General features: G+C 44.1%; 2 protein-coding genes across 4 annotated transcripts in view; one reads left to right on the top strand and one right to left on the bottom strand.

The window, feature by feature from the left end:
• The window catches only part of cep290 (centrosomal protein 290), a 249852-nt gene that overhangs the window by 173669 nt on the left and 61291 nt on the right, over positions 1–14892 (bottom strand). The gene's annotated exons all lie outside the window — the stretch shown is intronic.
• Positions 1–14892, top strand: part of tmtc3 (transmembrane O-mannosyltransferase targeting cadherins 3) — a 73947-nt gene that overhangs the window by 26065 nt on the left and 32990 nt on the right. For both annotated transcript variants that reach the window (XM_068050265.1, XM_068050266.1), the window contains exons 5-7: positions 1620–1735; positions 4114–4286; positions 10990–11239. In XM_068050265.1, the coding sequence (XP_067906366.1) occupies positions 1620–1735; positions 4114–4286; positions 10990–11239 (539 nt within the window). The remainder of the gene's footprint in view (positions 1–1619; positions 1736–4113; positions 4287–10989; positions 11240–14892) is intronic.

Below are 14892 nucleotides of genomic sequence, written 5' to 3' on the forward strand. Positions count from 1 at the left end.
CAGCTCAGTCCTAAATGGCCTATCCCTTATTCTGAAACTGGGTCCACTGGTTTGAGACCCACCAGTCAGGGAAACATCCTTCCTGCATCTAACCTGTCAAGCTCTGTAAGAATTTTGTATGTTTCAATGAGATCACCTCTCATTCTCTTAAACTCTAGAGAATACAGGCCCAGCCTCCTCGATCTCTCCTCATAGGACAATCCCACCATCCCAGGAATTAGTCTGGTTAGCCTTCATTGCACTCCCTCTATGGCAAGTATATCCTTCCATAGGTAAGGAGACCAAAACTATTGACAGTACTCCAGGTGCAGTCTCACCAAGGCTGTATACAATTGCAGCAAGGCATCTTTATTCCTGTGCTCACATCCTGTTGCAATAAAGGCCAACATATCATTTGTCTTGCCAATTGCTTGCTGCACTTGCATGCTAGCTTCCAGTGACTCATGAACAAGGACACCCAGTTCCCTGTGGAAATTAACACTTCCCAATCTCTCACCATTTGAGAAATACTCTGCATTTCTGTTTTTCCTACCAAAGTGGAGACTTCACATTTTTCCTCATATTCCATCTGCCATGCTCTTGCCCACATACTAGCCTGTCTAAATCCCATCGAAACCTCTTTGCGTCCCCGTCACAACTCACATTCCCACCTAGTTTTGTGTCATCAGCAAACTTGGAAATATTACATTTGTTCCACACATCCAAGTTATTGATATATACTGTGAATAGCTTCACAAACCACTGACCACCTCCAGGCGCGTATCCATTGTCTCTCGAGATAAGGAGGCCCAAAAGAGCTGGGGCCCAAGCACTGATCCTTGCAGTACCCTACTACTGAAAGCCTGCCAACCTGAGAATGGCCTGTTTATTCCTACACTTTGTTTTCTGTCCATTAACCAATTCTCAATCCATGCCAGTATATTACCCCCAATCCCATGTACTCTAATTTTGTTACTACCCTCTTGCGTGGGACCTTATCAAAAGCCGCCTGAAAGTCCAAATACGCCACATCCACTGGTTCCCCCTTATCTATTCTGCTAGTTACATCCTCAAAAAACTCCAACAGGTTTGTCAAACATGACTTCCCTTTCATAAATCCATGTTGACTCTGCCCAGTCCTACCATTAATTTCTAAGTGTCCAGTTATCACATCCTTTATATGTTGGTTGAAGGATAAATATTGGCCAGGACACAGGAGAGAAATTCCCATTTCTTCTCATGGTGCCATTGGATCTTTTATGTTCATCTCCAAGGGCAGACCAGGTTTAAGGTCTCCTCCAAAAGACAGAGCTCCTTTCAGTGACCTCGTCAATATTTATCCCTCAACCAACACCTCAAAAACAGATTATCTGGTCATTATCTTGTTTGTAGGAGCTTGCTGTGTGCATTTTGTCTGCTGCATTTCTGACTTTACAACAGCGACTACACTTCAAAATATTTCATTGTTTGTAAACTGCTTTCAGAGATCTTGTAATTGTTAAAAGCGTGATATAAATGCAAATCTTTCTTGCTTTTTCATTTATTTACTGGACTGTTCTTCACTGAAAATCTGGATTTTTGCACTTGGCGGGGACTGACTAGACAGAATGAAATAACGAAGTCTTTTTTTCTCTTCACAGTGTGGACACCAATTGTGGTTACTGTAATATTAGTTGCTGTTGCAACTTTATGCAAGGAACAAGGAATAACAGTCATCGGCATATGCTTTGTCTATGAAATCTTTGTAGCACAAGGGGTAAGTATAATACTGTCAATGTATTGCTGATCTTGTTGGAAGCAAGTTATTGCTGAGTCCCATGTAGTTGGTGTTGAGGCTGCCTTTGTTTATCATTTTAACCATGAGATTTTGTCCTCTGGCAGAAGGGTCAGTAATCAGAAGACAGATCTAAGATAACCGGCAAATGAGCCAGAGGGGAGGATGATGAGAATTGTGTTTATCCTCTGGAAATTGAGGATTGTCAGGAGGCAGTGGGCAGGTCTTATGTGCATCTTCACACAGGTTTGTCGGATGTGGTGGTGCCGAGGTTTTTCCAGACTACTGCAGAATTCCACCCATTACTCACCGACATGTCTAGTATCCACATTCGCTGCGAGCTGTCTTGACCTGTACTTGACCTTAGGCTCCAGTGGAAAAAGCAGCTCAAGTTAATCGACAGATCTATTACCTGTCAACGTCTGCTGCTACACACTTTGATAGGAGAGTGAAAACATTTTTTGGCACTCCCTTGTCCAACTCTTTCTGAGCCTTAAATAAAAGCAAAATACTGCAGATGTTGGAAATTTGAAACAAAAACAAGAAATGTTGGAAATACTCAGCAGGTCTGGCAGCATCTGTGCAGAGAGAAGCAGAGTTAACGTTTCAGGTCAGAGACCCTTCAGAACTTTCTGAGCCTTGACTGTCTCTGCTCAAAGCAGCAGGATACAGTTTCCAGCTCTGGCACGGCAGGGTGCCTGTGCACTAGGTCGGCTGCCCATCATGGTTATGGGGACATACAATCCAGGAATCATCAAATAATATGGCACAGATGGCGGCCATTCAGCCCATTGTGTCTGTGCCGACTTTGTTAGAGCTATCCAATTATTCCTACTCCCCTGCTAATTTTTTTTTCCTTTAAGTGTCTAACCAATTCTCTTTTGAATGTTGCTATTGAATCTTTTTCCACTGCCCTTTCAGGCAGTGCATTCCCGATCACAGCTCACTGTGTAAAATATTGTTTCCTCATGTCACCTCTTGTTCTTTTGCCAGTGAGCTTAAATCTGCATCTGCTGGTTACCGATCCTTCTGCCCTGGAAAGAGTATCTCCTTATTTACTCTGTCAAGACCATTCGTGATTTTGAACACTTCTCTCAAATCTCCTCTTAATATTCTGTGCTCTAAGTAGAACAACCACAGCTCCTCCAGTCTCTCCACATAATTGTCCCTCATCCCTAGTACCATCCTAGTAAACCTCCTCTGCACCTTCCCTAAGGCATTGACATCCTTCCTAAATTGTGGTGCCCTGAATTGGCCACAATACTCCAGCTGAGGCCTAACCATTGATTTGGGACAGAGCCAAAGCTTCCAACGACAGAGCAGGGACCCTAACATTTCAGACCAGCCAACTTTCTGAGGCCTAGTCTGGCAACGAGGTATGTCCTCTCTGGTTTTCTGACAGCAGATGTGGTACCTTGTTACCAGCTTGGACTTCAAAAAGTTCCAGGATGCTGATCCACTCGCAGCTCTGAACAGTTTGCTTCACTTTAGAAGCCACGTTTCTGGCAACTATCAGCTGTAGTCTCTCAAAGTCGAAATTGCAAAAGTACAGACAGCTTTTGTTAAATATTTAGTCCCTCACTAATATCACAGTGATGGAAGGAACTGCTTTAAGATTTATAGGCAAGATAAAGTGTGTGTACATGTATCAATATGAAGACTATTTACAGATGATGTTAAAGGTGAAGGTTTCTATAAAACTGGCTTTGTTTTTGGAAAGCTGGGAGAACTGCATGTCATTTTAAATTAATGTAATAATGTGTGTACATTCACCAAACTGTGTCCTTTAGATTTAACATTAGTGTGCAACTGCAAAAGTAATGAATACATGTTGGGCGAAATCTTGCTGGAACGGGGCATCTCATGGCCTATGCTGTTAGTTAGATTTGTTGCAGTTCAGAAAAGTTTTATGCCATAACTTGCTGGAAGTGCAAGCTGATCACAGCGCACTGAGGACAATGGGGCAACCAGAGAGCTTGATTGACATTCCATTAAGAATTATCACATCATTAGAAGGGTATGTACATTCTGCGGCAAGTTTAATGGGCAATTAAGGTGTTAATCCAGCAAATTCTTAAGATAACAGGGAGGTTAAGGGTGAGATGCTGTTTGTGTGCAGCAATTGGCAGAGCAGCATAAATCGACCAGCAAGGAGATTCGCAACTCATGGCATATTTCATAATCGCCTGAACTCGCTGGCTGATTGGGGGCATTAATAACTTTGTACATCATTAATACACCGTTACTTTTCCAACAAGATTTGGCCTGACGGGCTGTCTAGTGTTTTTTTTTCCTAATGGTTTAGAGTTGTGACCGCTGAATGAAGTTCTTTTCAAATGATGGTTTTGTCTTTCTTACAGTTTACTCTGCACATTTTGGGGGAAATTGTGATACACTTGGTGAGAGGGAAGGGCAGTCTGCCATCGTGGGTGCTCCAGACTTTAATCAAACTTATTTTTCTGATGCTCAGCACTCTTCTGCTCGTCATTGTCCGAGTACAGGTCATTCAATCCCAGCTGCCAGTTTTCACCAGGTAAAATGTTTTTGACTTAATAACTTGTCATAACTTATGGGGTGTTCAGGGGCCATAAATGTAACATGGTCACGAATAAATCCAATAAGCAATATCTGAGAAACTTCTTTACCCAGAGAGTGGTGAAAATGTGGAATTCACTACTACAATGAGCAGTTGAGGCGAAGAGCATTTAAGGGGAACATCAGCGAGAAAGAAATTGATGGATATGCAGATAGAGTTCAATGCAGCAGGGTGGGAGGACGGTCACCTGGACTATAAATGCCAGCATGGAGCTGTTGGGCCGAATGGCCTGTTTCTGTGCTGTAAATTCTACGTAGTTCTAGGTTTTATTTGTTCCATAAAACATTCACTACTGAAAGATCAGTGCTTTCCTGAAAACGCTTGGTTCAGACCTAAACAGGTTTCTTATCATTGGAGATGATTTAGGGAATGTTCCATTTGTGACTGAAGGCACCGGGGTATAAATTCTGATCAACACTGTTCTTGTCTGATGTTTAACAAGCTTGCATCAAATTCCTCTCTGTGCTCCTTTCATGCATATGCCTGTGATAAGTTCTCAGAGGAATTGGTGGTCAAACGACAACAGTGACAGCTGTAATTTGTTTATCAATAACCAGACACATATTAACATGGCGTTGCAAGGCTAAATTGAAATGACAGGGATCCCTTTATGATCGCATGCTAACAGTAACTGACTGATTAAGGGTGATTTAATTGAGGTTTTTAAGATGATGAATGGACTTGATAGGATAGATAGAGAGAAGCTTTCCTCTGGTGGAGGAGTCCAAAACAAGGGGGCATAGCCTTAAAATTAGAGCTAGACCATTCAGGGCTGATGTTAGGAAGCACTTCGTCACACAAAGGGTAGTGGAAATTTAGAACTCTTGCCCCCCCCCCCCCCCCCGCAAAAAGCTGTTGAGGCTGACGGTCAATTGAAAATTTCAAAACTGATCTATTTTCTATGTTTCTATGTAAAATCTGAGCAGGAGTAGGCCATTTGGCCCTTCGAGCCTGCTCCGCCATTCATTATGATCATGGCTAATCATCCAACTCAGTAACCTGTTCCCGTTTCCTCCCCATATCCTATGATCCCTTTCACCCCAAGAGCTATAACTAACTCCTTCTTGAAAATATACAATGTTTTGGCCTCAACTGCTTTCTGTGGTAGTGAATACCACAGACTCACCACTCTCTGGGTGAAGAAATTTCTCCTCATCTCAGTCCTGAAAGGTTTACCCCATATCCTTAGACTATGACCCCTGGTTCTGGACTCCCCCACCATTGAGAACGTCCTTCCTGCATCTACCCTGTCAAGTCCTGTTAGAATATTATAGGTTTCTATGAGATCCCCCCTCACTCTTCTGAACTCCAGCGAATATAATCCTAACCGACTCAATCTCTCCTCATATGTCAGTCCCGCCATCCCAGGAATCAGTCTGGTAAACCTTTGCTGCACTCCCTCTATAGCAAGAACATTAGTGCGGCACAGTGGCGCAGCCTCACAGCTCCAGCGACCCGGGTTCAATTCTGGGTACTGCCTGTGTGGAGTTTGCAAGTTCTCCCTGTGTCTGCGTGGGTTTCCTCCGGGTGCTCCGGTTTCCTCCCACAGCCAAAAGACTTGCAGGTTGATAGGTAAATTGGCCATTATAAATTGCCCCTAGTATAGGTAGGTGGTAGGGGAATATAGGGACAGGTGAGGATGTGGTAGGAATTTGGAATTAGTGTAGGATTAGTATAAATGGGTGGTTAATGGTCGGCACAGACTTGGTGGGCCGAAGGGCCTGTTTCAGTGCTGTATATCTAAATCTAAATCCTTCCTCGGATAAGGAGACCAAAACTGCACACAATATTTCAGGTGTGGCTTCACCAAAGCCCTGTATAATTACAGCAAGACATCCCTGCTCCTGTACTCAAATCCTCTCGCTATGAAGGCCAACATATCATTTGCCTTTTTTATCGCCTGTTGCACCTGCATGCTTACCTTCAGCGACTGGTGTACGAGAACACCCAGGGGTCGTTGCATATTCCCCTCTCTCAGTTTATAGCCGTTCAGATAATAATCTGCCTTCCTGCTTTTGCTACCAAAGTGGATAACCTCACATTTATCCACATTATACTGCATCTGCCATGCATTTGCCCACTCACTTAACTTGTCCAAATCACCCTGAAGCCTCTGCATCCTCCTGACAACTCACCCTCCCACCCAGTTTTGTGTCATCTGCAAATTTGGAGATGTTACATTTAGTTCCCTCATCTAAATCATTAATGTATATTGTGAATAGCTGGGGTCCTAGTACCTCTGCGGTACCCCACTAGTCACTGCCTGCCATTCGGAAAAAGACCTGTTTATTCTTCCTCTTTGTTTCCTGTCTGCCAACCAATTTTCTATCCATCGCAATACACTACCCCCAATCCCATGCGCTTTAATTTTACACGCTAATCTCTTATGTGGGACTTTGTCGAAAGCCTTCTGAAAGTCCAAATAAACCACATCCACTAGCTCCCCCTCATCAACTCCTCTAGTTACATCCTTGAAGAATTCTAGTAGATTTGTCAAGCATGATTTCCCTTTCGTAAATCCATGCTGACTCTGTCTGATTCTACTACTGTTCTCCAAGTGCTCTGCTATAATATCTTTTATAATGGACTCTAGAATATTCCCCACGACCGACGTCAGGCTGATTGGTCTATAATTCCCTGCTTTCTCTCTACCTCCTTTTTTAAATAGTGTGTTTACATTAGCTAGGCCCTGGGGATTTATTGGCCTTCAATCCCATCAATTTCCCCAACACCATTTCTCTACTAATACTGATTTCCTTCAGTTCCTCCGTCACTCATTTTTGTTGAATAAGACTGTTACGGGCTATGCAACAAAATTAAGATACAGGTTAGCCATGATCTAATGAATGGTAGAATAGGCTTAAGGGACTGAATGGCCTCCTCCTGTTCCGAACTTAAAGCAGACTTTGGGACAAAGCAATACGGGATCTGTCTGCTACATTATCATCCAGGTGCACAATTCAAAATTCCAGAACTGGGTGCCAATCAGATGCATCAGTTGGGTGAGTGCCATTCATTCTGGATCAGGTGGCGAAATTGAACGCTTTATTGAAGGGAGGCATCCTCTTTGACCAGGGTCATATGTATTTCAGCTATTCAAAGTGTCAGGAGTTTCCAATTGATTTTAACCGTTGGTATACTGGAAATACATATTTTGGCTGTATTTGCTGATAATGCAACCACGAGGTGGTGCAGTACTGGCATATACGCAAATGCAGCCTCATCGACAGAAACGTCTCAGGCAGCTGCCAGTAATACCATTCAATGGCTGTGATCACTGCCCGAATTGCCGCTCCCTCCCACCACTTCAGACTGCTCGCCACTCCCTCCTGCAGCTCCCGACTGCTTGATGCACCATCCTGCCGTTCTCTCCCACGCAGTCTGCTCGCCATTTCTTCCTGCCGCTCGCTCCTCGCCTTGCTGCCTGGAGAAGCGGCGGTGGGGGGGGGGGGGGGGGGGGGGTGGTTGCGCTTGTGGGGTGCAAGCGGCGAGGTGGGAAGCATGTGGCGGATGGAGCAACGGGATGGAACACCGAGCAGGCAGACACTGGAGGGAGCGGGGAAGAGAAGCAGCGATTGAGGCGGCGATCGCAGGAGGGAGAGGGGTATTGTTTGTGGGGATGGAGGTGGCGATCGCGGGAGGGGGAGGGGTATTTGGGGGGATGGAGGCCACGATCGCGGGAGGGAGAGGGGTATTGTTTGGGGGGATGGAGGTGGCGATCGCGGGAGGGAGAGGGGTACTGTTTGGAGGGATGGAGGTGGCGATCGTGGGAGGGGGAGGGGTACTGTTTGGAGGGATGGAGGTGGCGATCGTGGGAGGGGGAGGGGTACTGTTTGGGGGGATGGAGGTGGCGATCGTGGGAGGGAGAGGGGTAGTGTTTGGGGGGATGGAGGTGGCGATCGTGGGAGGGAGAGGGGTAGTGTTTGGGGGGATGGAGGTGGCGATCGCGGGAGGGGGAGGGGTATTTGGGGGGATGGAGGCCACGATCGCGGGAGGGAGAGGGGTAGTGTTTGGGGGGATGGAGGTGGCGATCGTGGGAGGGAGCGGGGTAGTGTTTGGGGGGATGGAGGTGGCGATCGTGGGAGGGAGAGGGGTAGTGTTTGGGGGGATGGAGGTGGCGATCGTGGGAGGGAGAGGGGTAGTGTTTGGAGCGATAGAGGCAGTGATCGTGGGAGGGAGAGGGGTATTGTTTGGGGGGATGGAGGCGACGATCGCGGGAGGGAGAGGGGTATTGTTTGGGGGGATGGAGGTGGCGATCGTGGGAGGGACAGGGGTACTGTTTGGGGGGATGGAGGTGGCGATCGTGGGAGGGAGAGGGGTAGTGTTTGGAGCGATAGAGGCAGTGATCGTGGGAGGGAGAGGGGTACTTTTTGGAGTGATAGAGGCAGTGATCATGGGAGGGAGAGGGGTATTGTTTGGGGGGATGGAGGTGGCGATCGTGGGAGGGAGAGGGTACTGTTTGGGGGGATGGAGGCAGTGATCGTGGGAGGGAGAGGGGTACTGTTGGGAGGGATGGAGGTGGCGATCGTGGGAGGGAGAGGGATACTGTTGGTTGGGATGGAGGCAGCGATCACGGCATTGAGGGGTGATGCAAGACTCATGTCATTATAATATGTATATATAACATACAACGCTTGTATTTTGGATTGACATAAAACTCCAATTTACCTGCAGCAAGATCATGGGGGGTGCACTAATACATTTAAAAGAGTTGAAATTAATGTCTAATTGTTTTTCTTGGTCTTAAAGATCACGTTAAATGACTTTAATTTCTTTATGAAGAAATGTGTTTGCTCAGTAGATAGTGCTCTAGGTGTTCCAAAAAGAACAGTTTACAAAGCAGTGTGCCTTCAAATTGCTGAACGTGAATCAATTGGAAGCCAGCTGAATCCAGCGCACAAATTTTTGGAAGCTGTGGACTCTTAGTCTGCCAGGGCCTGTAACTTGCAAAGTGAAAGTTAGAAAGGATATTATTGCAATTACATTTATATTACTTTAAAGCATGCCTTGTAGCCTTAACGCCCAAAACATTTTAAATATTTTAACATACAGTCAGGCAGTGCAATCTTAACCTTTTTCAGAAAATTCTTGATACGGTCTTAAATGTCAGCTTGGCTCGGTTGCTGATGCTTTTGTTTCTGAATTAGAAAGTTATGAGCTTGAACACCACTCGACACTGATTCTTGAGTGCAGTACTGAACGAGTGCTACAAAATCAGACGTGCCATTCTTGCGTGAGATGCTAAATCCAGGCCAGATCTGCCTGTTTGGGCAAATGTCGAAAGAACCCATGACATTCTTTTGGTGTCCCAGCCCACATTTCTCGCTCAATCAACACAGCCAAATAATAGTTAAACAGGCCATTCATCTCATCGCTGCTGGTACTTTGTATTACAAAACAAGTCACTGAATTTCATGGATACTGCAGGGTGATGGTATGTGGAATGCTTTGGAAGGTTTCAAAGAAACACGATCAGGCACTACCAGCCATCTAGGTCCTAAACGCTTTAATTCCCTCCGTAAACCAAGTTACCAGGAATCCTAGGGTTAAATTATGAAGGGAAATTACAGAAACTACAACAAAAACAACTTATATTTATGTGCTGCCTTTTAAGTAAAAAAACATCCAGGAGCATTATAAAGCAACATTAGACACCGAGCCACATAAGGAGATATTGGGTCAAATGAGCAAAATCTTATCAAAAAGGTAGGTTTTGAGCAGTGTCCTTAAAGAAGCAAGGGAGGCAGAGAGGTTTGGGGAGGGAATTCCAGAGCTTAGGGCCTTGACAGCTGAAGGCACAGCCACCAATGGTAGAGTGATTAAAATCAGGGATGCTCAAGAGGCCAGAATTAGAGGAGCACAGAAACTCAGAGGGTTGTAGAGGTGGGGAGGGTTACAGAGATAAGGTGAGACTATGGAGGGATTTGAAAACAAGGATGAGAATTTTAAAGTCGAGGTGTTGCTTAACTGGACGTTGCTTAGCTGGGAGCCACTATAATTCGGCGAGCAAGCTAGTTTGTATTCCCTGGAATATAGAAGATTAAAGGTTGATTTGATTGAGGTTCTTAAGATTTTTAAAGGAATGATTAGGTGGATGGAGAGAAACTTTTTCTGCTGATGGGGAAGGCTAGAACAGAAGGACATAACCATAAAATCAGAGCCAAGTCATTCAGGAGAGAAGTTAGGAAACACTTCTTCAGGCCATGGATAGTAGATGTATAGATCTCTCTTCCACAGAAAGCGGTAGATGCTAGTTCAATTAATTTTAAATCTGAGGTCAATAGATTTTTGCTAGACAAGTATAAAAGGATATGGAGCCAAGGCAGGTGGATGGAGTTAAATACAAATCAGCCATGATTTCATTAAATGGTAGAACAGGCTCGAGGGGCTGAATTCCCTTTTCCTCTACTTGTCTGTCCTGCTTTAAGATGCTCTTTAAAACCTTGCTCTTTAACCAAGTTTTTGGTCACCTGTCCTAAATTCTCCTTATGTGACCAAGTGTGAAATTTTGTCAGATATTGTCCCAGTGAAGCGCCTGGGGCATTTTACTTTGTTAAAGGCACTGTGCAACTGTAGGTTTTGTTATATGGATACCAGGTTTTGTTGTACAGTTTGCTAATGATTTAATTTGCTATTGCAGGTTTGACAATCCAGCTGCTGTCAGTCCGAGCCCTGTAAGGCAGCTCACTTTCAACTACCTCTTGCCCTTGAATGGCTGGCTTCTCCTGAATCCGTCGGAATTGTGCTGTGACTGGACAATGGGCACTATCCCGCTTGTGGAATCAGTCTTGGATATTCGAAACCTCGCAGTCATTTTCTACTGTTTAATGGCTCTGCTGATACATTATAGTCTTCGCTATCCTGGAGAATCATCCCAAGTTGTAATAATGGTAAGAGCAGGTACAGAAGCTAGCCTACTAATCATATAATTTACTGTATTTTGATAACATAAATAAAGAAAATCTGTTTCCACTGGCAGGAGAGGACACAGATTTAAGGTAATTAGCAACAGAACCAGAGAGGCTGATGTGAATTTTTTTGAGCATCGAATTGTTGTGATCTGGAGTGCACTGCCTGACAGGGTGGTGGAATCATATTCAGATGTACTTTTCAAAAGGGAATTGGATGTGTAATTGTAAAGGAAACATTTTCAAGGCTATGGAGAAAGAGCAAGGGAGTGGGACTAATTAGATAGTTTTCAAAGAGCCAGCACAGGCACGATGGGCTGAATGGCCTCCTGTCCTGTAAGTTTCTATGATACCGCTGCAAAATGATTTTCATTCTACAGATTTGGATATGCTGCTGCTTTTCTATATATGTTGTCATGCAGACCTGCCAAGAATGAGGCATATTAATTTCACCACCTGGACCTTAAATTTCAAATTGTTGCTGGGAAGAAGAGGCCTGTTACAAGGACTGCCAGACCTTGGCTGGAAAAAAAAATGTGCATATTAACGCACAGTGTTTGGAACAAAGGAGCTATTCCCTGCTCCAATACAATCCACAAACAGATGTGGTCAAACCAGTTAGTCACATGACTAACTTGCTTGGCAGTCTGGGTTTTTTCCTGAATTGTGCAGTTTGAACTGACAGTATGGGCAGAAAGCAGAATGCTCCTGAACTGAGAAGAACTCTCCTGGCTGGATCACCACAGCCTCTCCTGCCTGTCTACCTGCACCCATCTCTTTCTCAGCAGCTTCTGAATCCACTGAAGACACATGAACCCCACAAGCGAAAAGTTTCCTACAGTGGACAAGATTTAAGAAGAATACTGGGCCCCAACGAAAAGCAAGATCTACCTACAATCAGGGACCCTACAGTGAGCTCGAAGATACGTAACAAAAAACCTCCTCAGATATTGCCTCAAACTTTTCCACTTTATTTCTTCTGTTTTTTTTCTGTCTCTATCTGCATGTGTGTATCGTGTGTGCCTGCTAGCATGGGCACGTCATATATCCGGAGGCGTTAACCAAATTAGAGTTTAAGTTTAATAAAATTTCACTTTTCTTCTTTAAACCTGAGAAAACCTGTTGTGCTAGTTTCTTTGCCTTATAATTGGAAAGCGGTGAACAAGGATTCACCAAGGGGGAGCTAAAAATACGGTGTGTTTAAAATTAAACCCTATTACAGTAAGACCAGGTGAAGGCTGACAGGGAACCCTAGACCTCTTTCTCACCTGGTCGTAACAGTATTTTTAAAAAATGCATTGTCCAAACATTTATTTATCCATTCTTGTAACAGTTGGATTGTCACATGTAACAATTTAATATATTACATCAGCTGTTTTTCTACTAAAATTCTCTCAAAACATTTACTAATTGCTCCATAGAACTCTTCTTTAAAAAAAAAATTGCATTTCTCACTAATCAGCTTAAATAAACACTTTCATTGTATTTAAGAAAATACTTGGCAAACATCTCCCTGAGGCTTCAGTCAATCTGCAACTTTCCAGTCACTCTGAATCATTCAACAGCATCTTCCATTTCTATAGGAGCTTTCAACATCAACAAAAAAAGGTCCTAAGACACTTAGAAGAAGAATAATTGCTTGTTGAATTGATGCCTAACCAGAAAAAAAGTTTTTTTTAATCAAGGCGGAGAGCAAGTTGATGTGCCATTGGGGTGATGGCAAGGAGCTCCAGAGAGTAGGCAGCTTAAAGGCCCTCCCACCCAACAGCCAGACAAAAGGAGAAGGAGCATACGAAAAATGACAAACAAGAAAAGCCCCTCTGGTCCATCCAGCCTGTCCCACACAATTGCAATACCTTGTACATCACAATATACACACTGTTTCAAGCTCCTCATCTGAATCCATGTGATCTCCTGGGAGAAGCGAAAAACCCAGATCATTTTGGGAGGAAAATGTGTGAAATTCCTCTCTGACTCCTTTAGGCAATCAAAACTAGTTCAAGAGACCACTGTGGCCTCCCCCCCCCCCCCCCCCCCCCCTCCATTAATGTTATACAGTACCTTTCTCTAGTCCCACGCCCCGCCATTTCCCTTCATGTGCTTATCTAATTCCCTCTTCAAGACCACAATTGAATATTCCTCCAGCATAGGAATATTTTCTCTCTATTTACTAGCTCTAGACTCCTCATGATTTTGAACATCTCTACCAAATTTCCTTTCAATCTCCTCTGCTGTAAGGTGAGCTGGATTTAGTTTTCACAGTATAACCCAAATCTCTCAAGCCATAAAAATGGTTGTTAATGAAAATGGGAAAATTTACACTTGTGTAATAAGGATGTGAAGGATGAGTCTTCTGAGCTTCACTTTAAGAAACGTTGTTGGGATGAGAGACATGAAGCTTTGTTATTCATCTGACCGTGTTCCCTTAGTTTGAAAGTGCTTAAGTACTATTATACTCGTGACTAAATTTCAAAAATACTTCATTGGTTGTAAAGTGCTTTGGAGCATTCTGAGGTCATGAAAGTTTATGTTCTTTCTTTATTATTGCCCTTGAGCACTGGTTCCTAAAAGGGAAATGTGCTTATTCATGCAGCCATCACCTTGATCAGCAAATTAAACAAATCTCTTCAATTTATAATGAATACTCTGTGTGCTTCATGTTACAGATTCTAGGTTTCTTATCTTTTCTTTTTAGCTGCAAATTTCTTGACAAGTTCCCATATCTTGGTCATAGTGCTTAGTTTGGGGGCGGAGGAGGGATGAAGAGTAGGCAGATGTGTGGGTGTATGTCCTGGCCAGTGGAAATGGTGCAGCAGTGGCTGCATTTTAAGTTTTCAAATCCCTCTATGGCCTCGCCCTCTCCCCCATTTCCTCTAGCCCTACAGCCCTCTGAGATATTTGTGCTCCTCTAATTCTGGTCTCTTGCACATTCCTGATTTTCATTGCTCCACCATTGGCAGCCATACCTTCAACTGCTTAGGCCATAGCTCTGGAACTCCCTCTCTACGTTTATCTGTCTCTCCACCTCTCTTTCTCCCCTCCTTTAAGTCACTCCTTAAGACCTAACTCTTTAACAATGCTTTTTTTGGTCACCTGTCTCCTACTGTGCCAGTACTACCAGGTCCAGTCCGGAATGGCTTTGTGACATAGTGTGTCTGATTCTAAAATGCTTTCATAAGGCCACCTGGTTGTAAAACAACCAGAGCAACTAGTTCACATTAACTACTTCCTGAGAACAAATAAATAAATCAAAGTAAGTAGTAGTTCAGTTTCACAGCTGTAAACTGCTAATGTCGAGGTCACAGAAGTGACTCAGTTTTGTTTTGTTCTAAGTTTCAAATAGCAGGGAAAACCGATGGTGTAAAATAAGCAGTGGAGGGGTGGTGCGGCACAGGCGGAGGACGATTTGTATTGCTGTAGAACCTTTCAAGACTTCAGCGCTTCCCAAAGCGTTATAAGCCTCTTTTTTTAATCTAATACTATTCTTAACTTCCTGAGATCAGAGGCTGGGAATTCTGCAGCATGTAACTCACCTCCTGACTCCCCAGTGCCTGTCCATCATCTGCAAGGCACAAGTCAGGATTGTGATGGAATTCCCTCCACTTGCCTGGATGGTGCAGCTCCACCAACACTCA

Source organism: Heterodontus francisci, chromosome 18 (genome assembly GCF_036365525.1).
Source record: "Heterodontus francisci isolate sHetFra1 chromosome 18, sHetFra1.hap1, whole genome shotgun sequence".
NCBI lineage: Eukaryota > Metazoa > Chordata > Chondrichthyes > Heterodontiformes > Heterodontidae > Heterodontus > Heterodontus francisci.